The 27,297-nt window shown below is 37.5% G+C and overlaps 4 protein-coding genes across 7 annotated transcripts; 2 read left to right on the top strand and 2 right to left on the bottom strand.

The window, feature by feature from the left end:
• Positions 1 to 7,078: 7,078 nt before the first annotated feature.
• On the top strand, positions 7,079 to 13,518 carry LOC121973508 (CWF19-like protein 2). 3 transcript variants are annotated; one of them, XM_042524934.1, is made up of 11 exons: positions 7,079 to 7,376; positions 8,227 to 8,343; positions 8,695 to 8,759; positions 8,836 to 9,028; positions 9,171 to 9,340; positions 9,601 to 9,798; positions 9,870 to 10,442; positions 11,109 to 11,188; positions 11,766 to 12,111; positions 12,476 to 12,688; positions 12,846 to 13,518. In XM_042524934.1, exons 3-11 carry the CDS (start codon positions 8,715 to 8,717, stop codon positions 13,170 to 13,172), a joined length of 2,145 nt encoding a protein of 714 aa, XP_042380868.1. In that variant the 5' UTR covers positions 7,079 to 7,376; positions 8,227 to 8,343; positions 8,695 to 8,714; the 3' UTR covers positions 13,173 to 13,518. The 3 variants fall into 3 exon arrangements, with proteins under 3 accessions (XP_042380868.1, XP_042380872.1, XP_042380862.1); XM_042524938.1 differs by lacking the exon at positions 8,227 to 8,343 and having other exon boundaries at positions 9,174 to 9,340; XM_042524928.1 differs by lacking the exon at positions 8,227 to 8,343.
• A 335-nt stretch (positions 13,519 to 13,853) lies between these two features.
• LOC121973500 (ras-related protein Rab7-like) lies at positions 13,854 to 16,966 on the top strand. The gene is made up of 7 exons (XM_042524916.1): positions 13,854 to 14,041; positions 14,143 to 14,169; positions 14,273 to 14,372; positions 15,349 to 15,495; positions 15,597 to 15,677; positions 15,867 to 16,012; positions 16,674 to 16,966. The coding sequence occupies exons 1-7, from the start codon at positions 13,989 to 13,991 to the stop codon at positions 16,741 to 16,743; spliced, it is 624 nt and encodes a 207-aa protein (XP_042380850.1). The 5' UTR covers positions 13,854 to 13,988; the 3' UTR covers positions 16,744 to 16,966.
• Positions 16,967 to 17,171: 205 nt separating this feature from the next.
• Positions 17,172 to 19,868, bottom strand: LOC121973489 (protein Mpv17-like). The gene is made up of 3 exons (XM_042524909.1): positions 19,558 to 19,868; positions 17,988 to 18,079; positions 17,172 to 17,774 (listed from the first exon to the last, which is right to left on the bottom strand). The coding sequence occupies exons 1-3, from the start codon at positions 19,849 to 19,851 to the stop codon at positions 17,357 to 17,359; spliced, it is 804 nt and encodes a 267-aa protein (XP_042380843.1). The 5' UTR covers positions 19,852 to 19,868; the 3' UTR covers positions 17,172 to 17,356.
• A 460-nt stretch (positions 19,869 to 20,328) lies between these two features.
• On the bottom strand, positions 20,329 to 25,283 carry LOC121973471 (putative pentatricopeptide repeat-containing protein At3g25970). 2 transcript variants are annotated; one of them, XM_042524901.1, is made up of 3 exons: positions 22,698 to 25,283; positions 21,577 to 21,666; positions 20,329 to 21,306 (listed from the first exon to the last, which is right to left on the bottom strand). In XM_042524901.1, the coding sequence occupies exon 1, from the start codon at positions 25,203 to 25,205 to the stop codon at positions 22,824 to 22,826; it is 2,382 nt and encodes a 793-aa protein (XP_042380835.1). In that variant the 5' UTR covers positions 25,206 to 25,283; the 3' UTR covers positions 20,329 to 21,306; positions 21,577 to 21,666; positions 22,698 to 22,823. The 2 variants fall into 2 exon arrangements, with proteins under 2 accessions (XP_042380835.1, XP_042380828.1); XM_042524894.1 differs by having other exon boundaries at positions 20,329 to 21,666.
• Positions 25,284 to 27,297: the final 2,014 nt, after the last annotated feature.

Here is a 27,297-nt window from a genome sequence, read left to right as displayed (position 1 = left end):
TGGTGTGCTTCCAATGCAAGCAAAGGGGACATTATAGGAGCCAATGTCCGAGGGGGAGGCAACCTCACAAGGACAAGAGACCAAGCACATCTATAGGGGGAGCTAAGGCAAACCCTAAGGTACCCTTTAAGGCACATTATTGCAATTCTAATAAGAAACATGCTAGTAGCTTTATTGCAATTGCCAATGATGATAAGCATGATAACCATAGAAACCGATACACGTGCTTAGGTGCCAAACATGTTAGTCTAGGTAAGGATAATACTAGAAATGTCAACCCTAGAATTAACTCATCTAAGGTTAAGGAAAACCTAGATAGGAATCCCAAAACAACTAGACATATGCCTAGGAATACCTCAAAGAAAAATGACAAATTAAAACTTGAGATATTAGAGAAGGAAAATCAAGTCTTGAGGTCAAGACTTTACACCTTAGAAAAGACTCTTAAGAATTTGGAGAAGTCAACTCTAGGGTCTAAGGGTCAAAAGCAAAAGCCCAAGTACATGAGAGGTTTGGGTCACAAACCTAAGTCTCAAGTGGTCAAGCTCACTTACCATAATGTTCCATTCGATTATGGAACAAGACCTAGGGCTAGGAAGACCATCACCAAGGTCACAAGGGGAGTCATCCCTAGAGTTGATCTTGATGAGTCCCAAATGACCAAGGCTTTAAAACCTAGGAGGGTCATTAGGAGGGTTACTAGGGAAGTCATCCCTAGTGAATATTTAGTGAACCCAATGAGTTCAAATAGGTTTTGGGTTCCTAGGAGCGTGATTTCATCACGCTAGATGGTTTAGGGTGTGGCCACCTTATTTGGATAGGTAGTTAACCTAATCATGACAAAAGGTGACATTTTAGGAAGTTTCAAGGTGTAATCAAGCCTTGAAAATGAAATTAAAAACTATTCCTAAGGTGATTAGGATGTGTCAACCACATTTGAGGAGTTTTCTAGGGTCAATCTAATTGGCACATAGTGATCTAAAAATCTTTAGTATATGATTTTAGGTCTATTACACTTAGGAATATAGAATTTATGGCAAAATGATCAAAATTGTCAAAATGGCAACTAAGGCTAGAATTAGGTATTTTCTATACCTTTATATGTTATTTGTCATATATTGTTTGTCATATGCCATGTCATGACATCATATTTAGTTTATTGTCATTTGAAATGTCATGATAATGCATAGGTTAGTTATATGCCATGCCTTATTTAAGTTTCATACTTTATGCCATGACATCATGACATTGGCACATATGTTCACTTATGATATTATTTTATGTCATGTCATCATCTCTTACATTTATGATCAATTAAATTGATTTAAGGATAAAAACTCAATTTGATATGGAAATCAAATTGTTGTATAGAAAATGCATGAGAACTTAGCTTAAGATGACCTAAACTCATATCTCACATCAAAATTGACTTGGATGTGTTTGATACACCTTAGATGTGTGTGAGATATTAGGATTATGAGTTAGGATCAAGGTGCATAGCTCTTGTACCTAGATGAGCCTAATTCTAAATTGAGGATCATAGGGAAAATTTGTGTACAAGTCATGTACATTTAGCCCTAAGATTGTGATCCTAAATTGAATGGTTTAAAATCATTTCAAAATTGATTTGAAAAACCTTGATGAAGCTTTTCTAGTGATAGCATTCATCATTGAGCAAGTTGATACAAAGATGGATTAACCTTGAACTATTTCAAAGTCTTTCGAACTTTGTATCAAGATTTAAAAATGGAAGTTATTTTTATAGAAAACTATTTTTTCATGATAATATATGTTATGAGGAATGTATCCTCAAAATTTTACAATTTTTGGAATTTTCTGTGATTTTTTTGGGGTTTCTGAATTTAGGGAGAAAAATCAGAAATTCCTATCAGAGCTTTGTGGACCGATCAGAGGGGATGCTGATCGGTCCAGGGAGGTCTGGATCGGTCACTGGACGCCGATCTTTGAAATAGATATTTGATAACTTCTGTAATATGGTTTAACTTAGGAAGATCACATCGGTTAAACTTGGAGTAAAAATTGTTGGTGCAACCTTAGGTCAAGGTTGACCTGGTTGACCCGACTCGAGTTGACCTGACTCGAGGTGTATTTTGATGTTTGACGAGGATAGAAAAGTTGTATCTTGATGTTTGACAAGAATACAAACTTGGGAGATTGTGGGTGCAACCTGTGGTCAAGGTTGACCTGGTTGACCCAACTTGAGTTGACCTGATTCGGAAAAGTTCAAGCAGGGAGCTTGGCACGGAAAAGTCCAAGTATGGAGACTTGGCACGGAAAAGTCCAAGTATGGAGACTTGGCACGAGAGAAGTCCAAGCAGGGAGCTTGGCACGGGAGAAGTCCAAGTATGGAAGCTTGGCATGCGAAGTCGGAGAGGGCTCGGCAGCTCGTTCTCCGGACTAGGTCAGAGAGGGCTCGGGAGCTCGTTCTCTGGACCGGACGTGGAAGTCAGAGAGGGCTCGGTAGCTCGTTCTCTGGACTGGATGAAGTCAGAGAGGGCTCGGTAGCTCGTTCTCTGGACTGGATGAAGTCAGAGAGAGCTCGGTAGCTCGTTCTCTGGACTGGATGGAGTCAGAGAGGGCTCGGGAGCTCGTTCTCTAGACCGGACGAAGTCGGAGAGGGCTCGGTAGCTCGTTTTTCGGACTAGGTCAGAGAGGGCTCGGGAGCTCGTTCTCTGGACCGGACGAAGTCGGAGAGGGCTCGGTAGCTCGTTCTCCGGATTAGTTCAGAGAGGGCTCGGGAGCTCGTTCTCTGGACCGGACGAAGTCGGAGAGGGCTCGGTAGCTCGTTCTCCGGACTAGTTCAGAGAGGGCTCGGGAGCTCGTTCTCTGGACCGGATGAGGAAGTCGGAGAGGGCTCGGTAGCTCGTTCTCCGGACTAGGTCAGAGAGGGCTCGGTAGCTCATTCTCAAGACCAAGAAGGCCTTAGGATTTAGGGATGAGAACCTCTAAATCCACATGGGCATTGGATCGGTCAGTAGACCGATCCAGTGATACTCAGGTTTATCTGATCGGTCTGATGACCGATCAGTAACCAAACAGAGGTCACTGTGAGTTATCTGATCGGTCTGTAGACCGATCAGGAAGCCTACTGATCGGTCCACAGACCGATCAGGAAGCGATCAGAAACGAGAACAAGTATGGGGATCGGTCCAGACCGATCAGGTTGGAGCCTGATCGGTCCAGGCCTAGCCGTTGCGACACAACGGCTAGATTTCTGTGTTGCTCTTTATCTTCTTCGCAGGTGCAGGATATAAGGCTGCTACAGGAGAAGAAATAAGTCTCTCGAAACAACCTTCTTCTTCCTCACTCTTGCGATCTGAGCTTTGCTGAGCTCCCTATTCCTGAAGCTTCGTGTGAGCTTCCCTCGACTGGGTGATCAGCTGCTGTTGACATCGTGAAGTTGCTGCTTCATCGAACTCCAGTCGACGAGAAGGCAAGCAAAGTGTTTTTACATTTATATTGTTCTTGTTTTCTTTCTCTATTGGTTGTACTCCATTCTTGCTGTTGCAAGAGGGATTGTGGCGAGATTTCTCCACCCAGAAGGAGTTCATATTAGCCGGTTATCCGGGGTGTCATCCATCGACGGATTGATAGGCTTCGTCCACCTTACGGACACGCCAAGGAGTAGGAGTATCATCTCCGAACCTCGTTACATCATCGTGTTTGAGGTTTGATCTTCTCCACTTTCGTTTCTACATTGTATTTCCGCTGCGCTAACCTAAATTGTAGGAAGAAACGATAATTTGAGGTCGGCTATTCACACCCCCCCTCTCTAGCCGCATCCGAAGGTCCTAACAAAAATGTTAAGTATCGTTTCCAATTCAAATTTAACTTCTAAAGGACAATTTGGATTAATAATGTTAAGCATCGTTTGCAATCCAAATTTAACTTCAGTAGAGCATATGGGTAGTTAGGATAGTTCTATGCTTGTACAAATTTTTGTACAGGGGAACTAGGACAGTATTTTGAGTAGTAACCAACACGACTTGCGTGCCGAATGCCGGACCGGTCGGGGTAAAATTTGTCCAAGTGTAACAACCAATATTTTGCCACGTAAACCTTTTTGCTGATGTGTAACTGATGCATTAAAGTCGAGATTAGAATCAAAACGATCGAGCGATAATGAGTGAAACGGTGGACGTTTCACTGCTCGGCAAGTAATGGTCATTAATCAATCATTAACCCTATCGTTGATATGAGGTCTTATATAAGGAGGTTGCGATCACAGGCAGAAGACACACAACAACACACGCAGGAGCTCTCTGCCTTGATTCCCTCATCCTCTGTCGTGCAACTCCTACTCGACTGAGTGCTCGTGATAGCATTCGGGTGCCACTCAGTTCGCTATGACCATTAGTGCTTGGTGGAATCATGGTCAACCGTTGTATCTTGGGAAACAGACCACCCGAGTAAATCTCGAAGCACTGTCGGAGGTGAGGCGAATTTATTTCAAAGAAACTGCTTCATTCGCAGGCCTCGGTTAGCTCGTTCGGTCTACCTCTCGCTAGACCTGTCTGCTCGCCCGGTCTGCCTCACGCCAGACCTGTCTGCTCGCGCGGTCTGCTTTTCGCCAGGCCGGTCTGCCTCTCGCTAGACCTGTCTGCTCGCCCGGTCTACCTTTCGCCAGGCCTATCTGCCTCTCGCCAGACTTGTCTACTCGCCCGGTCTGCCTTTCGCCAGACCTGTCTGTCCGCCCGATCTGCCTTTCGCCAGACTTGTCTGTCCGCCCCGACCTGCCTGTCTGTCTGCCCGACACCAAATCGCTCGACCTACCTCACACCAGGTATGTCTGCCCGTCCGATCGGTCTTACTGTCCGGTCAGTCTTTCTGCTCGATCGGCCTTTCTGATCTGTTGCGTCCGCTCGTGCTGCTCGATCGATCAGCCCGTTATATCAACACTGTGCAGACTACCTTAATCACTTGGCAGAAACTAGCCCCTGCTAACAGCCTGAGAGAATTATGATATAACATAATTCAGCTAAGTCCCAAAAATATCTGACAACAGTTTGTTTTGTCTAACAGAAATAAATGGATGGATGTATTATGATATAAAAAAGAGAAGAAGGAGAAAACTATAGTAAACATTTGTGGGATCGGGGAGGAGAGAATGATGAAGAACTGATGATGATTGAGATGACAAGAAGAAGCGATGTAAATAGTAAAAATTAGATTATGTATCTATGATTTAAAAATGATAAGAAGTTATTATTAATAAGTTTTAAAATTATTTAAAGCGTGAAAAGAAAAAATATTAATGTAATTTAATTTAAGAATTTACTAAATGGAGTTAATTAGCAAAGAGTTAGTATTTTTAATTAAATACTAAGTTAACAAGAACGTAACGAAGAGCAGGCGAGTAAACATATCGTCAAAACAGAGTCTGGCGACTTTTATGGTTCGGAAAAAAACAGTCTTTTTAATTTTTACACGTAATAATTTTTTAAAGAAGACCATTATAGATAATTAGAGTCACTTTTTTACTGTCTTTATATTTTTGGTCATTCTAATTTATTTAGATAATTTTACATCAGATGCCGTCAACATGGCACCGACCACGTGAAAAAAAAACACATTAAGATAATTTTACATCAGATGCCGTCAACATGGCACCGACCACGTGAAAAAAAAACACATTAACATAAATGTCAAACGCCTACGCACGTGCCTACACAAAAGTCTAGTGATCATGCTAGAAAATTAAAAAAATATTCACATCCTGAAAAAAAAATAATTCACATTATCAAAGGCGCAAAAAAAGTTTCCGAATGCATGAAAGACGCCATTAAATTTCATATTTCACTAACAGCACACTTAATTCATATTTTACCTCCCCTACCAAAAGTTAATTCTCTCTAACATATGTTTTTCTCCTCTTTTGCCCCAACATAGACAAGTTGGCAATTAAATAATATAGTTATTTCATTCGATAAGAGTCTATTTCTATCCTCTTAAGGATTAAAAGTACTCCCACTTAAGAGGTTATTCAGTATCATAATTTATTTTCTTTCATTTTACTATAGAACTAACTATGAAATATGTTAGGAGTGATCGAAATTAGAGTTATAAACGAATTGAGTCGAATCGAATTTTGGGATGCTCAAACTTGTTTGATAAGATAATCGAGCCGAATCGAACTGAACTTAAAATGAACCAAACCTTTAAAATGATTGTTCAAACTTGATTTAGTTTATTTTTATAAGTTTCAGTTTATTTGAAATTCGACTTGAACTTAGTTCGAATATTATCAAACTCTCATTTTAAGTTTGTTTAATTGTTTAAAATTTTTAATTATTTGATTGGTTATTAAGCTTGATAATTTAAATTTATTTATTTATTTTATTTTATTCTTATATTTATATAGTATATTGAAAATATTTTTATTAATAAATATGATTCACTAATATTGTTCATGAAGCTGAATACATATGTGTTCAAGTTTATTTATCTACCTTAATAAGCTGTTCAAATTTATTTGTTTAATTAATCTTGTCTATATTAAATGAACATGAACAATTATTTCCTCTCTTATATTTTGTTTTTATTCTTTATTGATATTGATTTTTAAACATCAAAATCATCGTCATAGTACATAGTTTAATACAAACACCGTTATATTGTTGGGTTTTAAAAATTAATAATTATAACTTAAACACCAATATCATCAAATATCGGTGTTAATTTTTAAAAAATAATAAAAAAACATGTATTTGGACTCTGGAGTATTATAGTAATTTATAAAAGTTAAAATGAGTCTAATTATAAGAAATTTTATTGTAATCCAAATGAAATTTTATTTTTAGAATTGAATTATATTATTAAATATAAAAAATTTCTTTATAAGATCTCTATATTATATTCCGTGCTAATCTAAAATAATTTTTCCATTTAAAATTATTTTTTACTTAATATTATAATTTAATTCATAAATATTAAAAATTAAATTTTATTGGCATAGTCGGACTTTAACAAAAAAAAAAAAAAAAAAAAAAAAAAACCTTCTTGCGCACGCGACTTCTGCGTCTGAGCGCGACTGTTTTTTTTTAACTAACAATTCTCGTCAATTGTTTTATCCTGTTATTTTCTAAAACCTAACTTGAAGCATTCCTATCTCGTTCTCTGAGGCGAAGCTAGGTTGCGACGTCGTTCCTCTTTCGCCGCGACGCGTCCTCACTCTCCGATCCTCACTCGTCTCACCGTTCCTCGGCGTTCCTCTCTTGCCGTTCCCATTCCTCACCGTTCAGATCTGTAGCAGCCGGCAAATTAGGGTTTCCTCTCGACACCGTCCTTCAAGGCTGCTGCCGCCGTCCGTCGGGAGCCGCCAACGCCGACCAGTCGCCGCCACGCCGTTCCTCTCCGTAAGACCCCTCCCTATTTTTTCATTTTAAGTCTCCCTTTCTGAATCATCCTTATTCTCCTTTGAGAAAAATTCTAAATTGTTTAACCATCCCCTACCCACTCTGCGGAAACATCAAGGGAGAAATTATTTTCCAAAATAATGTTACTGACATTTCGTGCCAAATAATGACACCCCTCTTGATCATGCCTACAACTTGTAGAAAATGAGGCACTGAGCATCTAAATTTTTAATGGGCATAGGATAGAAAGTTAAGAATTGCATTCGTTATCCTAGATTTATTGCTTATTTGCAAAGATATAATGCATCTATTCGACTTTCCATTGTTCATGGATATCATTTTAGTGATAAAAGTTTTGCCATTGTTAGCCTATTTGATTTGTTTCTCTGATGCTGAATGTCTACATACACTAGAATCTTCATGATTCATAGTTTCTCTCTCTCTATTTGTTTCTCTGATGCTGAATTTATCCATTTCTCTTTGGCGATGACAATCACATGAGAATTCTGTGATGTTAGTTTGCTAACCAATTTTTAACTATTCTACCAACGATGCACTCGGAATATGTTACTTATCAAACCTTCACAATCCAGTAACATTCTTTTTTATGTCTATTTGATTTAGAATGTTTTTTTTGGCTATATGGTGATATGTAGAGCTTCACTACTTCATCTTAATTTGAAATTCACCAAAGAAAATCGGGGTGATGATGAGCAATGGAATAATTAAAAGCATTTTTTTTTAATTTTCTGCTTATAAAATATTATTTTTTTAATGATTGAACGAAAGTTTATTTAAATTAAATTAATATTTTCAATTTTAAAAAATATAGCGAAATTTGATTGTTTAGGTTAGGACCGAGTGCGTCTCGTTTTCCTCAAATCCCTTCCCGATTCTCCTCTCCTGGCAACAAGAGCAGCTTGCTGCTGCCTCACATGCCTGCCTCCTGGTTGCTGCCAATTTTTCGGTATTCCTCCTCCCCTATCCTTCCTTCTCTCTTGATTTTTCATTTTCTCCCCCTCTCCTTCTGATTGTCGCTGCTGCCGCATCCTGCTTCTCCTCTCTCCTCTTTTCCTTATTGAACGCATGACCCGTGTTATGTAGATGACTAGATACGTTGGCTTTTCTTTTTCCCAACATTTTATTTATAGTTTAGCATTATTTTTGTAGAAATTTGGACTTTAACTTGATGTTAAACTGATAAGATTGTTTGTTTTTTGGTCATAGACTAGATTGTCAAGGAGCTTGCCTTTGCTCCTTAATTGATTACAGTTTAAACCTTGCATAGTTTTCTGATTCGTGATTGGTTCATCCACAGCACATCAAGAGCTCAAGACAATGTTCTCTGGGATCAAATTCATTCCTAAAGAAAAGCTCCTTTCAGTAACTTTCTTGCCTATTCTCATCTTCTCTATTCTTCTCGAATATGTGTTTATTTGAAGTATCTATCTTCCAATAGGAAAAATCTCAGTCAGACTCAGATGAATCTGGAGACAAAAAGATCAAGAGGATAGACATAAGGAAGAGAAGACAAGAATCATCGGATGATTATTCATCATCGTCTGAAGATAATGAGAGAAAAGGCAAGATAAAGCGAAAACAAAGAAAGAGAAGTAGAGAAGTGAAAAAAAAGCGAAAGGAAAAAAGATCTGGTAATCATTTCTAGAACTTCTTTGTCTTTTTTTTTCTTAAAATTATTTATTATTTTATTTTTAAAAATTGGGTATATATAGCTGTTAGGAAATAGAGTTATGGACTTAATTGATTTTTTTTTATTGCTTTATTGTTTCTCAGCAGAGGATGTTTCTAACAATGATAGCGATAGAGACCTATTTCGTCAGAACAATGAAGAGATTGTAAGGAAGGAATTAGGGTTGGATTGGATGCTGAGATCCACAGATAAGATGATAGAGAATATTCATGCACATGAGAAGGAAGCAACTGAAGAGCATGAAGCTGTTGAGGTGATTTCAGGAACTAGTATAATGCCCTTCCCTTTGCAAGAGTTTTAGAATTATTCTTATATTAACTCAACTAGCTTAAACTTTAATTATATATCATCATTATGAAATTACTATTATTAGCATATTATCGATACAATAATTAACATAATATAAATATTTATTGTGTCAATCATAATAAATTTAATAAATCTCATATCTTGTTTGGCACTATCTTTACATGATTATGGATAAGTTAATCTTTCATGGCTCTGGACTTACAGGAGCAGAGAACACATCCAAGGGAATTGAATCCCTATCTGAAAGAAAATGGCAGTGGGTATCCAGATGATTCAATGATTTCAGATATTAGTGGCAAACCCTCTTCTTCAGCTGTGGGCGATGGGGGAGCAAGCTGGAGGCTGAAAGCCTTAAAGCGTGCAAAAGAGCAGGCAGCACGTGAAGGACGAAAGCTCGATAAGGTAGGTATATATACTTCTTGCATGATCAATGTGTACATCTGGGAAGTCAAGGTTTTTGCCTTTTCATCTAGGTTGTTGAAGAACGATGGGGTTCATTGGGCCAATTGACCGCCTCCGTGGCAGCTTCAAGGGCTGCCCCTTCTCATGCTCATTTGCATGCTATAAGAGACCGAAGGAAAGGCCCAAGTGAATTTCCTGAATCAGTTCTATCTGATAGAACTACAAGAAGCATTCAACAGATACATGGAGAATATAATGATATTTCTTCACGAAATTCTGAAATGAGAAGGCCTAAACATGATAATTTGTCCTGGAAAAAACGTAGAAGTTCTAATATGTCAGCGGAGGACAAATCCTTAATATCGTCAGCCATATCCGACTTAAATAAATTTGCAAATGATGGAAGCTTTATGGAGAGAATTTCTCAGCATCAAAATAAATCTGCTGATGTTTCTACAAATTCCGCCGATCCAAGTCCAAGGGAAAATGATCAAGTGGAGAAGAGATTGCAGTCTTTGAAAGAAGAAGTTTATGAAGAAAAATCCTTACAGTCACAGACACCAGTGCTGAGTGCAAACCAACTGGCAGCAAAGGTTTTACAGCTTCGTATGAAAGGAAAGCATGAGGAGGCTGAGAAATTGGTGGTGAGACATTACCTTGATTTATATTCCTGTCAAAGTTGTAGTACTGGCAATGGAAAACTTGAAATTAATACATCAACAACAATCTACTAACAAAACTCATTTTTCCCCTTGACAACCTGTCTTATAGTCTTTCATTTTTCACATTATGCATCAAAAACTATCCCCCAATTTTCTGTTAAATTTAAGAGTTTATTTCAATTTTGCATTTTCACCTGTATATCTGTGAGCAAGTCCAGTGGGATGGCCATTTTATGACTTAGTTATTGCCAGCTAGAATTGGTTGGTTGTTTCTTTTCTTACACCTGAAACCATTGTTCTAAAAACTCGACTGGCCCCTAGAGCCCCTCTGAGCTCCAGGTTTATCTATTTTAACCGTCCCAAAATCTTGTTTATAGGTACTCAACACTAATAAAACCTGAAATGCTTGACCTTTGGTCCAGATTTAGCCAATTGAATTGGCCTGTTCAGTATGGGTATACAAATTCTAAATAATTTAGGCAATACAAATACTTGCATCTACTGTATCAGTATGTAAATAAAATAATAGAGATTTTCCTCCAAAAAGAGAGATGGATTAAATGCTCATGATCATACATTTTAGCTGCTAATTTACTAGCATAAATTGCTCTGTGGTTTCTTGTTTAACTAGAAATGTTATGTTACCAGAAAGAGATGGAAGCTATGGTTGAGAAAGCAGATGCTGACACTAAGGCAGTTAGATTGGAAACACAAGGAAGCAAAGACAGGTATGGGTTATGTACCTATCACATTCTTTCTAAAATGAATACATGAGAAAGAGCAAAACTAATTCAATAGTTTCGCTGTTATTTGCTTATCGTTGTCATTTGTGAGCTTAACATATGCGATTGCATAGACCTACTTTTGACACCAAATCAAAACCAAGTGCATCTCCTTGTGTTGGCGAGTGTTGGGTGTTGTACTCCACATTAGTGGGTTTTGGAAATGAGCTTCATTTCCTTACCTTTAATATTCTCATCCTTTGGCTTTGCAAACTTATGCCTTCCATCTTCCTCTTCTATTTGTAGATACTTCTAAACTAGTGGATGCTTTCAACTTTGTATTAATTTCCAATGGCCTGCCTGTATTATTACTAGTAGAGATTGAAGTACGAACTGAATTTAATCATAGTAGATTTCTTACATAGAATTTCATCATCTTTAAAGCTTTTAGAAGAATGGAGGCTGATCAAATATTGCAGTTTAGAAGCTTTTGAATTGTTTCCTTTTCATTATATCTCTAGTTTCTCTGACATTTTGAGTAAAATTTCATTTGTCACTAACTTTTTTTTTTGTTTCTTTTCAGATATGTAATGAAGCAAACATCTAGGAAACACATGAGGAGAGAAGACGATGCTGATTTACATCTTGCGCAGACAATAATGCAGAACAAAAAATACAGCTTGGGTGAAGAGGATGAGTATGGTTTTGATGTCGCTCCTAGCAAAAAAAATAATAAAAGGAAAAAGGATGTGGCTGAGGACAGAAATTTTTCAAAACGACTATTGACTCAACAAGAGCGTTGTCAATTTTGTTTTGAAAACCCATCAAGACCAAAACATCTTGTTGTGTCAATTGCAAATTTTACTTACTTGATGCTACCTCAGCGACAACCTATTGTTGAAGGGCATTGCTGCATTTTGCCAATGCAGGTTGGACACTTAGCCCTCTTACTCTTTCAGAATTGTCTTTTTTTTTTTATGAATTTGACCTACAGTTATCATATTGCTGCACTTTGTCATTGCAATTAAGAAACTTCACATTCCCTTTTACTATTTCAAAGCTTATGTTTTCATGTTGTAATTTCATTTGTCTCATAGTTAACTTAGTAGTTATCACTTATATTCATTTATTCTTTTGTTGGTACTGCATATCTTGTATGTGTTTCTGAATTATCATGCTATCTAGTGATTCTAGTGTTTTGGCAGGAACAGAAATTTAAATTGTTTATTCCTTTACTGCATTTCATTTTTGTCTGAAGTCCTAAAATTGTGATATTTCCCATCTTATACACAGCATGAAGCTGCAACAAGATCTGTAGATATAAATGTTGGGGACGAGATCCGTAATTTCAAGAAGTGCTTAGTGAAGATGTTTGCCAGTCAAGACAAGGATGTATTATTTCTCGAAACTGTTGTTCAATTGTCAAAGCAGCGCCGCCACTGCTTGCTCGAGTGCATTCCTATACCCTCCGAGCGTGCTGAAGAAGCACCTATGTATTTCAGAAAGGTAAGCATTTTTTATCATCATTTTTTGAACTTAAACACATTCTCGATTAGAAATCCTTTCAAATGGCTAGACATTCTCAACCATTAGCAAACTTGATGTTTTTGCTTTTCTCATGATGATATTGAGTTTTCTGACGGTGACATTCATGTTGATTTAGGCACTCGAAGAAGCGGAGGAAGAGTGGGGTCAGCATGAAATGAAAAAGGTCATCCCAACAAAGGGGAATCTGCGGCAAGTTATCCCTGAGAATTTTTCTTATTTCCACGTCGAATTCGGCCTAGACAAGGGTTTCGTTCATGTCATCGACAAAGACAGCAACTTCGAGAGCGGTTTTGGTTTGAACGTCGTCAGAGGCCTACTACGGCTCCCAGAGGAAGACATGTATCGGAGTAGAAGACACGAATCTACTGACAAACAGCAGCAGGCAGTGGCTAGATTTGCACGAGATTGGCAACGCTTCGATTGGACAAGAGAACTGGAATGACCGAAACTAGCGGGTTTCTTTCGTCAAATTCCTTCAGTTTCCCTAGACTCAATCCCCGCCCATCCAGTTTTGAATCTCCATGTCTTCCCATTGCTGAAGGTTGTGGTTCAGCTCTATACTTTATAGCTAGATTGCTGTGTGTTCGGCAAGGATAATGTTGTAAAGTAGCACTAGTCACAACAATGGTGTGAATTTGATTTCGAAAAATTGTCATGGCTTTAATCCTTAAAGCCAAGCAGTGTTGTTTAATCATTGCCCAACTTGTTAGTTATAAGGGCATCTATATAGGTTTGAACGTTAATATTTATCATCTCTTTAAATAACATGTCACACATCTTTATATTAATACATGTTTTTTATTAACAAACATTTACATTCATTATTAATACTTAATAGTGATTATTTATGAGTTTTACTATTTATTTATCTTTATTTTTTATATCTAAAATTTAACAATAGATAAATCAACAATATTAATTAGTTGTGCTGTATAATTACCAGTTTTATTAAATAATAAATTGGGTTGAATTAGAAAAAGCTAGCGATGGCTAAGGTGCCACTTGATTGGCTGGATAGCTGGGCCCAGGTCAAAGATAGTAAGTTGTCCAATCACGGGGCCGGTAGGAAAGTGGTACAGAAACTCGGTACATGCGCCGGTTGTTATTTATAATGGTCGATGCGCTGTCGCAGCTCTTCTCCAGCTTCTGCTCGCTTGATTTAGATTCCTAGGGTTCAATCTCGGGATCGGGGAGGAAACCCTGATCGAAAGTGCTCGAGGATTCATCCTTCTTCTCCGCTTCGCCGACCTCGGAATCCATGGCGTCCCGTCGGCGTATGCTTCTCAAAGTCATCATCCTCGGCGACAGCGGGTGAGTTTTCCTTGAATCTCCTTTGTCACGAAAATTTACCCTTTTCCCTTCTCGATTTTGAACGCTGATCTGTTCCCTTGTTGTAATTGTTTTTTTGTTAGGGTTGGGAAGACTTCTCTGATGAATCAGTACGCTTGTAGCGATTTCTCTTTTGTTTTTCGCATATTTATTTTGAATAGAAAAAGGATTATCTTTTATACGTATAATTTGGGATCGGGTGGAATTGGTTAGATATGTGAACAAGAAGTTCAGCAACCAGTATAAAGCCACCATTGGAGCTGATTTCTTGACCAAAGAAGTCCAGATCGATGACAGATTGTTCACTTTACAGGTTAAGTACTTCCTATAAGCATCCTTTCTACATCCGTATAATGACTATGTTTGCCTATGAACTGTAATAGTAGAATATTGTAAGATTCACTGAGTGCTGCGAATTTTTCTTTTTGATGACCCTGAACATGAATTGGATTTCTCGAGGAACGTATTGAGGGAGACAATTGTTTCTTATTTTCTATTGATGGGATGGTTGTAGAAGAAATTGCAAGTTTTTATTATTTTATTATTTCCTGAAAGGATGTTCTTAATTCATTAATTGTGGGAGTTAGCTGATAGTTGAACTAGGTTTTGTAGTCATAATCATAATCCTTCTAAGTTGTAGGGCTAGTCTCTTGAAGTTCTCTACATGTATGATATGTTTTTTCCTTATGTTTTCGAATAAGAAGATAGGAGTATGAAGTTTTCTCATTTTGAATGTAGCTGTTGGTTTATCATATACGTTCATAGTTCTCAGGATTGGTTGATATATCTGTTGCTGTATTGGTTGAGCCTCTATGACAGTATGACCTGCTTGGTAGTTTAGTCATTTCTGTGCTTGAGGAGACATGCCACACTTGGTCGGTTTTTAGGGTGGTAAATTCAAATGGTCAGAACAGGCCATCTACCTATTTGATATCATGCTGGATTCTTGTTACTATATATTCATACGTGGTACGTATAATAGTCCAATATCTGCATGCTGGTTGACATGGTCATCTACCCGTTAAGTGTTAAAAACTATAAACGCATAACAGCATGCATAGCTAAATAGATCGACAACATCAACCACACACGTGTACACTTGTGATAAACACAATTTGTAATCAGCAATAGCAGTGTTGTTTAGCACTTTATTTTACTTCTTCCATTGTAAATATGTTTTTGGTTTTAATAAATTTGTAGAACTTATGATTAATCATTTTCCTTAAACTCCTATTGTCAATCTTAAAGTAGTTATTTGTTAGCGCACTAACTGATGTTTTAATCATTAGATCTGGGACACGGCGGGGCAGGAAAGATTTCAGAGCCTTGGTGTGGCTTTCTATCGCGGAGCCGATTGCTGCGTTCTTGTCTACGATGTTAATGTTATGAAATCATTTGATAATTTGAATAATTGGCGCGAGGAATTTCTGATTCAGGTAAATTATGTTTGGCCCTCTTCATTAGTTTGCAGCAGGATAAAAGAGGATGAAATGTAATATCTTTTTGCATTACATTCATGTGGTTATCTCATTTCCAGGCTAGTCCATCTGATCCTGAGAACTTCCCTTTCATATTGTTGGGTAACAAGATCGATATTGATGGTGGCAATAGCCGTGTGGTAAGACATTCTCCCGTTCTAATGTGAGATAGACAATAAATTTTGGCATAATACTTAGATTTAAGAAACAAAGAAAATAGATGAAATACAACAATAAATTATTTTGCAAAATATTATGAAACCCTTGTAAGCCATACTATACTTTTTACTATCTTTTACAAAGTCTCATTCCATTTATATACTTTTCAGGTCTCAGAGAAGAAAGCTAAAGCTTGGTGTGCATCGAAGGGCAACATCCCCTATTTTGAGACATCAGCAAAAGAAGGATTCAATGTGGAAGCTGCTTTTCAGTGTATTGCCAAGAATGCTCTAAAGAATGAACCTGAGGAAGATATGTAAGCACCAATCTTATTATCTGTCATTTCGTTCAAATAGTTGTTTGATCTAGTGATAAGCAATTTCCTCAGGAGGACTTTCCTCAATGTGTGGGGATTCGAATTTGTGTGACGACATTGTTAGCAGATGATTAAGATTGTTGCTCCTGCACAGAATAGACAATAGCCCTCATATAATTTGGTATTAAGACACCTTGTGGTCATGACCAAAAAAGAGTAGGCAGAATAGAGGGAAAGGAAGAAGGCAGTCAATTTTTTTTGTTTACTTGGGTAGAATAAGTAAACATGAGGGAGGTAGAGGAGCCTTCCCCACTTTTGTTTCTGTCTAAAATCGGTAGAAAGGAGGGAAGGTATCAAAAAGATTTGATTAGCTCGAATGGTAAAAAATTGAAGGGTTAGTTTTGTGTGTGTATATATATATATATATTTATTTATTTTTCATAATTTTCTCTCCACCCATGACGAATTAGCTGTCATGCTAGTTAACCTTAAACTAAGGTAAATGTTCAATGAATAATTTTCTTTCTCTTTCTCATTTTTCTCCACTCGATATAAAGATCATTTCAAGTGGAAATTATCTTCTACTATAGTAGACTTTGCTTAAACTGTTTATATGTAGTTTGTTTTGTTGTGAATTCTCAAGAATAATGTTCGAATGCAGATACCTTCCTGATACGATCGATGTGGCAGGGCGTGCAACCCAGCAAAACTCTTCAGGTTGTGAGTGCTAGATCGAATTCACTTGTGTTTCTTGCCTAGTTGGTTTGTTGTTTGCCATATTTTTACCTCAGATTATACTTCACCATTTTCGCCTGTAATTTGTGTCCAATTCCATGGTGGTTGGCACTAGTTCTCGTTCTTGAAATGTTCTTCTCCCTTGTTCATGCCATGTGTGCCACTGTCATTAATGTTCTACCCTTAACCTTCAATATGATTATTCTTTCCAAGACTAAATGGCTTTGTTTGATTCGATCTTCCAGGTTTGCCATTTTTTTTTTTTCACTTTTCCGGTCTAAATATTACAGTTTCAAATGCTATATATTGTAAATTTAAAGCTTCAAAAGGATCATATTACAATCTAAAAGGATGGGTCAAGCTAATTTTTTTCAAGGAATACTATCGAGCCCTGTGACAATGAATCAAAAAAATAATATTGGAACACTAACAACACAAATTGAGTTACATCGACATTGCCATGAGAATGACGGTTGTTAAATAATATAACACTGTGAACATACAAGATAGTTACTACGAATCATCGTTGAAAACCAATAACAATGTGACCTCAATTAAAAGAAAAAATTAGATAAAAAAATTGGTCGGTGGTTCGTAGTTTGATTATAATTAAGAAATATCAGGGTGGTCAGAAATGAGGGCGATTCTAGTATTTTTAGAGGTAAACAACTTCTTCCAGGGAGCATTGCCCTGCTGCTCGATCCAGGACAAGAAGCAGCTCTCAAACAAGTAAACTAGATTCACATAGAGAAGCTGCTGCTTCACCGGGACGTATCGGAAATTTGCAAACTGGACTACAGGCCAAATGGCCATGTCTACCGGGAGGGCTGGAAGGAAGTCCCTTTTCACGTCTTCTTTCACTTGTTTTAGACCTTTCCCGGAGGCCACTCCCATGTAAGAGAAGAAGATCAGTAGGTCTAGAGGACCCAAAAGAAGTGCATCTGCCACCACCTTTGCAGTGACGAACTTTAGCGACTTGGGGTGGAGTCGATAATGAAACCGGACAATATGGTCTAAGTACTCGTACCTACACATCAGCAATGTGTCTCTTTGAGTCATTTAAACCCCAAGTATTCATGATCAACATTTTATACACCCATTTTCTTCTATAAAGATTCATCCATTGGAAATATGAATCATGTTTAAAGTAAATAACAATGGTAAAATTATGGAAGTGAAGCAAGTTAGCATTCAATGGGAAGTAAATGATCTGACCGTTTTGAGAAGAGCTCTTGCTTACCAGTAATGGCCGACCGGTCCGATGAATGCAAACCCAAACATGCTTGTTGTGACTACCCTTCTCCAGTCTATTTTAATATCCTTGCTTTCTTCCTGCAATGCGCAGCGTAGCTATCAACAATTAGCCAACCGAACGAAAGGAGTGTCATGAAGAACTAATTCGCCAAAATGCTTTAATATAAAATTTGTAATTTCAGGAGCAGACAGTCCAAGTAAGGCTACTGATCTCTAGCCTAGAATCGTAGTAGCATGTGATAGAAATTACATAGATGAGGTTTATGGAAACATTTCGAGTATTAGGATTAAAACATGAACTTAAAGTCATTTACAGAAGAGAAGTCTAGGCACCAAAAATAAATAAACCTGTCAGACAAAAAGAAATGAATGATGAGACGAATAGGATCATTTATATAACCTCCATTTAGAGTTTATTCTACAAACTAGTCATAAAATGAAAGGCAATGCTAATCCAAGTACATAATACTAACGCAATATTGCTTTGTGAAGGTTAAGGTTACTGAGATTTGATAAGAAGAATCATGTTCACAGAAAAATAGAGATGACAGAGATGATGGAAAGATGTATATCAATCACAGTAATGACTTTTTGATATTTCGACAGTTATTGATACTGGAACAGAGTGCACGCTCGAATGCAGAACATCAAATGACTTCAACAATCAAGACAGGCATAAAACAGGTTAGGACACTCAATTTTGTTCTGATTGAAGAATAGATGAATAGAGTGGAAATTTTGTTCCTTGGTAAAACTAAGCTCAAGTAATTAAAAGCTCAATAATTCACATACTTTCTCTTTGGCAATTTTAAGTTTTTCGACAGTATATTACAGTATCCTCCTAACAGAAGATCAGATCATCACATCATTACTCCAAGAACTCCTAAAAACACCCCTTTTATCTGTTTGTGTACTTTTTTTTTTCCCCCAAGGGAAATGATCTGTTTACTATTGTGGTAAAAATACTGATGCAATATACTTTAAGAAGTGATCTTATGTCATTTAGGAAGTTGAGGTGTGTGAAAACTACCAAATTACGAATAGGCAAATGGATTTAGTAAAGAGTATGTGGCAGCAACTGTTTTGCTTTGACCTAGTTTTGAGATTTGTAGCTTCACTTTGACAAGGATTCACCTCTGAGGGATGAGTGGAGATAGCTCAGTTTGACTGAACTAAATTGCAACATCTAGGTAAAGAACCTGATTAAACAGACAGCGTTACTGTCCTAGAATATTTCTAGGTTTGATTCTATCATTCTATGGTCTGTATTAACAACACGCTTTAGTATCAGTGCTAGCCCAGATAATAAAGATGTTTCTTGGAAAATTTCAGAATTGTGCTCTAATAGCTCTATAATGCAAATGTTTCATCTGGACTTGAAGAATCCGCCCTAAAATGACGGAAACGTTCTAAGTACAAATCATCAATGACAAGCCTAAACTATATTTCATCGCATACGGAATCCTTTAGAAGGGAACAAAAAAAAACAAAACAAATCAAAACCGAAGAACGAATTTAAACATCAATGGTGAAAGTTAGAGAAAGAGCAAATCAACCTTTTGGCGCGCTTGTGGTGCCGCCGTCCATCGGGAGACCATCTGGGCGCCAACGTCGCCGAAGCCCCAGAGGATCCCGGAGCTGATCACCTGCGTCTTCACGGGATGAACGGCGAGGCAGTTCTGGTAGCACCTCCACAGCCTCAACATCGCCAGATCGATCGAGAGAGGGCGGCGAGAGGGGGGACGGCGAGGGTTCTGCGCTCCTCTTTGAATCGCTCGAGCGGCGGCGGCGGCGGAACACGATATATTTCCGGAAAACCACCAGAAAATTCTGAGTATTCTTACCACCATCCTCCAATATATAGAGGAGCGGCGGCGGGTGTCAAACATTAAGAACATTTTAAAATCACTTAATTTATGGTATTATTTTTACAAATTACTTAGTTTTATAAATTTTAATTTTGGTTATTTTCAAGATCGGCAATATGATTTTTTTTATTATTTATTGAATTTTATGCTTGAAGCGGTCAATTTGGATGGAATTACTTGCCCACTACAAAATTTAAGTAGATTGAATTAAAATTTTATTAATTTATTTAAAAGTAGATTTAAATAAGCCAACTCATGTCTATTGCAAATCCAAACAGGCCGGCATGTGGTGGAATGAAATTAGCTCACGGGTTGAGAAAATATATATATTTTTTATAATTTAAAATTAAAATAAAAAATTCAACTCGGCTCAACCTAAAAAATTTTAGCTAACAATCCGACCCATCATATGATGGATTTTTAATCGACGACCTATTTAACAGCTCTATATCTATGCGGGATAACTTTAGTTAATTCTCAATAAAAATAATATTTTTCGGCATTACAAAAGATACTTGGAAGGAATTATATGCCATAGCTATACCAATGCCTTAACTTTCTTTGCAATGAATTGTCTCCAAATTCTGATCAACTAGATCTCTATATAAATTTCCTAACTTTGTCTCTAATAAGATGCAAATGGATTGATCGATCCTTTCTGCCTGTCGCGCCTCAAACCGATTCAAATTTCAAGCCTACGAGGAACCCTGTCCCCGTATCACGGCCAGCTTTCTCCCAAACTACTCTTTTGAGTTGGGTTGTCCGAAGATGCCAATCATGAGCTCCTTTCTTCAATCCTATTCAACTTTGCCTGCAAGGCTGTAACTCTACGCATTGCGATACTGTGTTTGGCAATGTAATCACATGCTTACAAAGTGAAAAAATTGAAGAGGATGAACTATTTGACGAAACGTCAGATAGTAATATAATCAAACAGTTTCTCATCGGTTATCAGAATAAATCGGGAAGCGCTTGTGGTGGACGGCCCAGAAGCTTAGCATCCCTTGGTTGTGAACCCCATTTTGAGGAAAAATTCCTGCAAATATACCATAACTAGGAATCGAACCGTAGATATCTGGGTAACAACTGAACACCCTTCCCACCATAGCTCCGGCGATAGTTTCACCAGTAAGTGGTCAAACGAGCATTTTATGGCTCTATCTCACCTTTTTGTTTTCTACAAACCTGAACTTTAAATCAAACCGAACTTCAAATATCTTTAATGAAGTTGTCATATCATGCTAGAAGAGACTATTTGAGGCATAAGGCCTTTTTTGGTTGATAAACCATGAGGCCTTCCAATACGATAATGTATCCTTGATGTCAAGCTGCTGCAAAACACAGATATTCTTCTGCGAACAGCGAAGCTTTATAAAAAAGGTTGCGGTATCAGGATTAACTTTCAGCATGCCCAGTGACAAGAAACAATCAAATTGTCTGAAAACAATGAACTAATGAGTTAGTAACATTAGCAAGTAAAGCCGACTTTTCTTAACTGTAGCATTTTTCCATCAGGATGAGTGAGAGCTTCCACCACAGATTTTGAAATGGAAATAGACGAGAACCAAGCAAGGCATTTGATATGAGAGACAGTAGATCGTGACATAAAAAATAGTGACGTAAATATAAAATCGCTTGGGGACAAACAAGTGCCACTATGAAGCAGCAAAACAGGAATATAAAACCATGAGAGATGCATAATCAAACCTAGTTGGATGGAAATTCAACATATCTTGAAGTTGATCCTGGTCGAAGAAGTCACAGTCATAGTCCTCTTCTCCCTCTACCACCTCCTAGCTGTTAAATGATACTACAACAAATCAACACACATGTCGCTAAATAAAAGATATTACCAGTCAGTTTGTCAACCAATATCTGGCACAAACCAAAGTACCAAATCCATATATCTTTCGGGACCAACATATGGTTTACACCAAATATTTCAATACTTTGGGATCCACAGTACACCCTTAAACTATCATGCATCATAGTCCCTCGCCTCCCTCTAAACTTGTCCTTGCAAATTTCTAAACATCTACCTTTAAACTATTCTTGCTAAGGAATCATGGATGCAGCATTGCACAACAACCTGTGGATAAGAACCATCGCAAGCATACCCAAAATCCATGCTGCTAAATTTGAAAGTAATAAAATGTTTGTTTGTCACATGAAAAATGATTTTAAAAATGATAATGTGGTTTTAATACGAATAGCAACAACTTCACTTAAAATAGAAACCAAGCCAAAGATGAGCATAAAAAGTATGGTTGAAAGAGTGAATGATACTTAAAGATAATTTTTTTTAAAAAAAAAAACAAATAAATTTCCACAGTTCTACTGTAGTTTGAGTACTGGCAGCCTATTACCATGTGATTTGAAATAATTTTGATTAAAAAAAGAAAAGAATCACAAATCTCAGCACAAATAATTATACATTCAGATATTGCTGATTGAAAGCATTGGTAAAATTACAATGATGCCAATAAAACTTGGGTGTCAATAGACGTTCTGAATCAGAAGTGCTGATTGAAAGCATTGGTAAAATTACAATGATGCCAATAAAACTTGGGTGTCAATAGACGTTCTGAATCAGAAGTATAGCAACATTATTACGAAAAGCTAGTGCACTGAGATAGTCAGCATGTTGAGATATAGTAGTAAGTTGGCATAAAAATACACATTGCCTAAGCATTTTCAAATTGCATTTGCTCTAAAATTTGTGCGTCATATGTTGCAAATTCTTAGCCCTTAGTTAAATTCTCAATCTAAAAGTACAGACAGCAAATTTTCAATTTCATGTTTTGCAATAAACAAAACCAGAAGACTACCTGTACATTTGAAACGGATCAATGTTATTGTCGCACAAGCACTAATCCTCCATCAAAGTCAAATTTCAGTGCAGAAGTCACGGCACAATGCCGAATGTGATGAACTTTTGCTAGACAATGATTCCATCAATCTGCTCTGTTTTGGCCATTAATTCTACTAAAGTAGTTCAAGTAGGCAGATGCTAAAAGTTGAATATTCTTTGATATGGTATCTGGTTTTGATCCATCTACAGCATCTGTGACAATTGAATCAAAGGAGCTAGAAGTGAACTCATTTTCACTCCCTAATTCTCCAAATTTCTGGTACATATGTGTCAAATATAAATCAATTTGTGCATTCACATGATAGCCGTTCTTTATAATTTGGGCATGAACTTGCTTTCCATTTTCCACCAACATAAACTCGATGCAAACTGCTAAAAGAGAGGCAAAACTTCTCAGATCTGGCAATAGGCCTGATCTAGACATTTGACTGTATAATTGTAATACTTCTGATGAAAACCCATGTTTTGCATATCCAGAAAGCATTATATTCCATGAAACAATGTTGTGCTGAGGCATCATCTCAAAAAGCTTCTTCGCAGTTTCATGCATTCCCAATCTCATGTACCCACTTACTAGTGCAGTCCAGCTAAAAATATTGTGCATGTTTATATCAGCAAATGCACGTGATGCAGGATCAATGTTCCAGCATTTCCCATACATATCTATGAGAGCAGTTCCAACTACAACATCTGATTCAAAACCTAACTTGTACGCAAAGGCGTGAAGTTGTGTTCCGACATGCAGATTTAATAAACTTGAACATGAATCAATAACAATTGATAATGAAACATTATCTGGCAGTATACCTGAAGAAGTCATGACAGAAAACATATGGATGGCCTCATTAATCAAATTATTTGATGCAAACCCAGAAATCATGGAAGTCCATATAATATGGTTTGGATGCTTGACGGACCCAAATATTCTTACCGCAGCTTGACAATTTAAATTGCTGCTGTACATGGTAATAAGAGCACCAGCTACAAAAAGAGATGAATCAACTCCCAACTTCACTATCAGTGAGTGAAGTTGTTCACCAAAACTTAATTCCAGATGCACACCACTGGCGAGGAGGCTTCCAAAGGTGTAATCATCACCATACTTACCATCCATCTGCATTCTTTTAAAGGTTGCAGAAGCCTCTCCAAACAAACCTGCTGCAGCATAACCTCCAATCAATGCATTCCATAGTGTGACACTTTTCACGGTCAAGCTTTCAAACAATTTGTGTGCACTATCAAACAATCCATGTTTAACATATTCAGCTATTAGTACGCTCTGTGAGAAGTCATCAACAACAGCTAAATCATGACATACTTTTTGTGCATCAATAAAGCACCCACATTTTGCGTAGAGGGCCACTAAGGCACTTCCAACAATTCTGTCTGCTCCAAGGCCACTTCTAAGAATACTAGCATGAATCTTCGATCCTTTTCTAAGATCCAACAACCCTGTACATGCATTTAAAACACTAACAAAGCACATCCAATCAGGTATCAAACCATTTGTAAGCATTTTATTGTAGAAATCAATTGCCTTCTCATTTCTACCATGCTGTGAACATCCAGCCACAATGGTAGTCCAAGAGATGACATTCTTTTCCGGCATATTGTTGAAGAAATTAATTGCATCACTAATCTTTGAACACTGTATATAACCATCAAGCATTGTGTTCCAAGTAAAGAGCTCTTTAACATCCATTTGATCAAAAAATCTAGCAGCATCATCAAACTGTTCACATTTTGAATAGCATCCAACCACAGCACTACCCACATGAACATGCGAATCAAGTCCAAGCTTTACAGAAAACCCATGAAGTGCCTCTCCATTCTGTATAAATCTAAGATTGGCACAGGCACTAATCACACTGGAAAGCCCATAACGATCGATATCGCAATCAGAATGTGTCATCAAAACAAACAACTCCAGTGCCTCCTCGCATGGTCCCCAATGATCATATGCTGCGATCATCGTATTCCACGAAACCGCACCCCGCTTGGGCATTTCATCAAACAAGCGTCTACCTTCACTTAAAAAGCCAAACTTGCAGTACCCAGCGATCAGAATGTTCCAAGAACGCAACCTTTTCTCCCCCAACCTTCTGAAAACCCAACGGGAGTCGTCCAAGGAGCCGCACTTACCGTACACATTGATGAGATGGTTGCAGACGAAGGGGTCCTGATCGAAGCAGGTGACGACCATATGGGCGTGGAGCTGCCGCCCGATGAGTAGGGAATCGGCGTCAGCGCAGCGTCGGAGGATGGAGACGAAGCACTCCGGATAGACCGGGCGGCCGAGGTGGCGGCGGAGGATGAGGGATCGGATGGCGTCCTTGAGCCGGCCGGCGGATGCGAGGGATTGGATGTCCTGGGGTATCGCCAGGGCCTTAATGGACGCCTGTGGGGATGCGGATGTGGAGAAGATTCGGGTGATGGCTGGCCATCGGCAGATGTGAGATCTCATGAAAGCTCAAGTTGGAGAGAAAGAGACCAAGGAGCCGCAACGACGGCTGCTCGATAAAATTTTGCCAAATTTCCAAAAGACACTATTTTTTTTTTTCCAAAATAAAGAATTTATCATGTAATAAAATAAAATAAAATAACTGGATTGTTGAAAATGAATTTGATAGGTCAATCCAGTCGATCCAAAAATTATCAGGTCAGAATTGTGAGTTTTCAGATTCCGATTAAATTAGGATTTTTTTTAGTTGGGTTAGAATTGAATTGACTTTGAGTTGATCGGAATTTAAGATTTAGTATTTTTTAAAAAAATTTAAATTAAATTAAATTAAATTTTAAAAATTAGGCTGTTTTAGATATATAATATTTAAATATTAGTATGATAATAATAAAGTAATTCCGCCCATGATGACCGGTCATAACCGGTCCCAAGCCCGGATAAAGGAGGAGGGTTGCGTTAGGTTGCCAGCCAGCGTCAAACTATGACAAATATTCAATGAATGAATCCATTAAACTATTGTGCTAATGCTAGGTTGTTCCTCGGAAGGAACGCGTTGCAGGGTCCGACTGTAACGTCTCGGCAAGGACCGCTACATCTCCAGAACTCGGGTGTAGTGATAAATATGCAAGAGTTCGCGTTACAGGGTCCGACTGTAACGTCTTAGCAAGAACCGCTACATCTCCATGAGAACTTGGGTGTAGTGTTAAATAGGCAAAAGTTCTCACACCATAGGTTAGATAAGAACAAATATGAGAGGAAAACTAATAATCTAAGATTTGGAACATGGAATATAGGAACTCTCACTGGTAAATCAATGGAGGTAGTAGATATGATGATTAGGAGAAAAATTAGTATTTTGTGTGTACAAGAGACAAAATGGATAGGCGAGAAGACAAAAATGATAGAGAACTCGGGTTTTAAGTTATGGTACACTGGAAAGAGTAAAGCAAGAAATGGAGTGGGTATCATTATAGATAATTTGTTAAAGGATGAAGTTGTAGGAGTAGTTAGAAAAGGGGATAGAATTATAGCCCTTAAGATAATAGTGACAAAATAAACTATGAACATAATTAGCGTATATGCACCACAAGTAGGATTAGATGAAGCTACCAAATCAAGGTTTTGGGAGGACTTAGATGAAATATTACAAAATATTCCACTAAATGAAATGATTTTAATAGGAGGTGATCTAAATGGACATGTCGGAGTGAAAAATGAGGAATATGAGAGAGTACATGGGAGTTATGGGTTTGGAACGAGGAATGAGGAAGAGAAAACTATATTAGATTTTGCGATAGCATATGACCTTATATTAGCTAATACGTTTTTTAAGAAAAGAGAAGAATACTTAGTCACATTCAAAAGTGGGAATAATAAATCACAAATTGACTTTCTTATGGTTAGGAAGAAGGATAAAAAGATTTGTAAAGATTGCAAAGTCATTCCTGGAGAAAACTTAACTATCCAACATAGGGTAGTAGTGTTGGATATACGCCTCAAACATAGTATCAATAGAAAGAAAATATATACAATTCCTAGAATTAAGTGGTGGAAGTTAAAGGATGGAAAACAAAATATATTTAAGGAGGAGGTAGAAGTACAAGCATTAGGTGAAATATATAATGACTCTAATATAACATGGGATAAGATGATATCAAAGTTGAAAATAGTAGCTAAGAGTATACTCGGTGAGTCAAAGGGACATGCACCACTAAGTAAAGAATCTTGTTGGTGGAATGAGAAAGTACAAGAGAAAGTGAAGGAAAAACGAATAGCTTATAAGGAATTATATATTTGTAAGAACGAGGAAAACTTAAAAAAATATACAATAGCCAAGAAAGAAGCTAAAAAAGTAGTGAGTGAAGCAAAAAAATGAAACTTTTGAACGGTTATATCGAAAATTGGATACAAAAGAAGGGGAAAGAGACATTTATAGAATAGCTAAAATGAGAGAAAGGAAAATAAGAGATCTTAGCCACATAAAATGTATTAAAGATGAATGTAATAGAGTATTAGTAAATGATGGAGAAATAAAAGAGCGGTGGAAGAGGTATTTTCATTAACTTTTTAATGAAGGTTTAGGTGACCAACTTAA

Source organism: Zingiber officinale, chromosome 1B (assembly GCF_018446385.1).
Source record: "Zingiber officinale cultivar Zhangliang chromosome 1B, Zo_v1.1, whole genome shotgun sequence".
Classification (NCBI taxonomy): domain Eukaryota; kingdom Viridiplantae; phylum Streptophyta; class Magnoliopsida; order Zingiberales; family Zingiberaceae; genus Zingiber; species Zingiber officinale.
The sequence above is the reverse complement of the archived record's forward strand: the minus strand, read 5'-3'. Positions and strand labels throughout refer to the sequence as shown.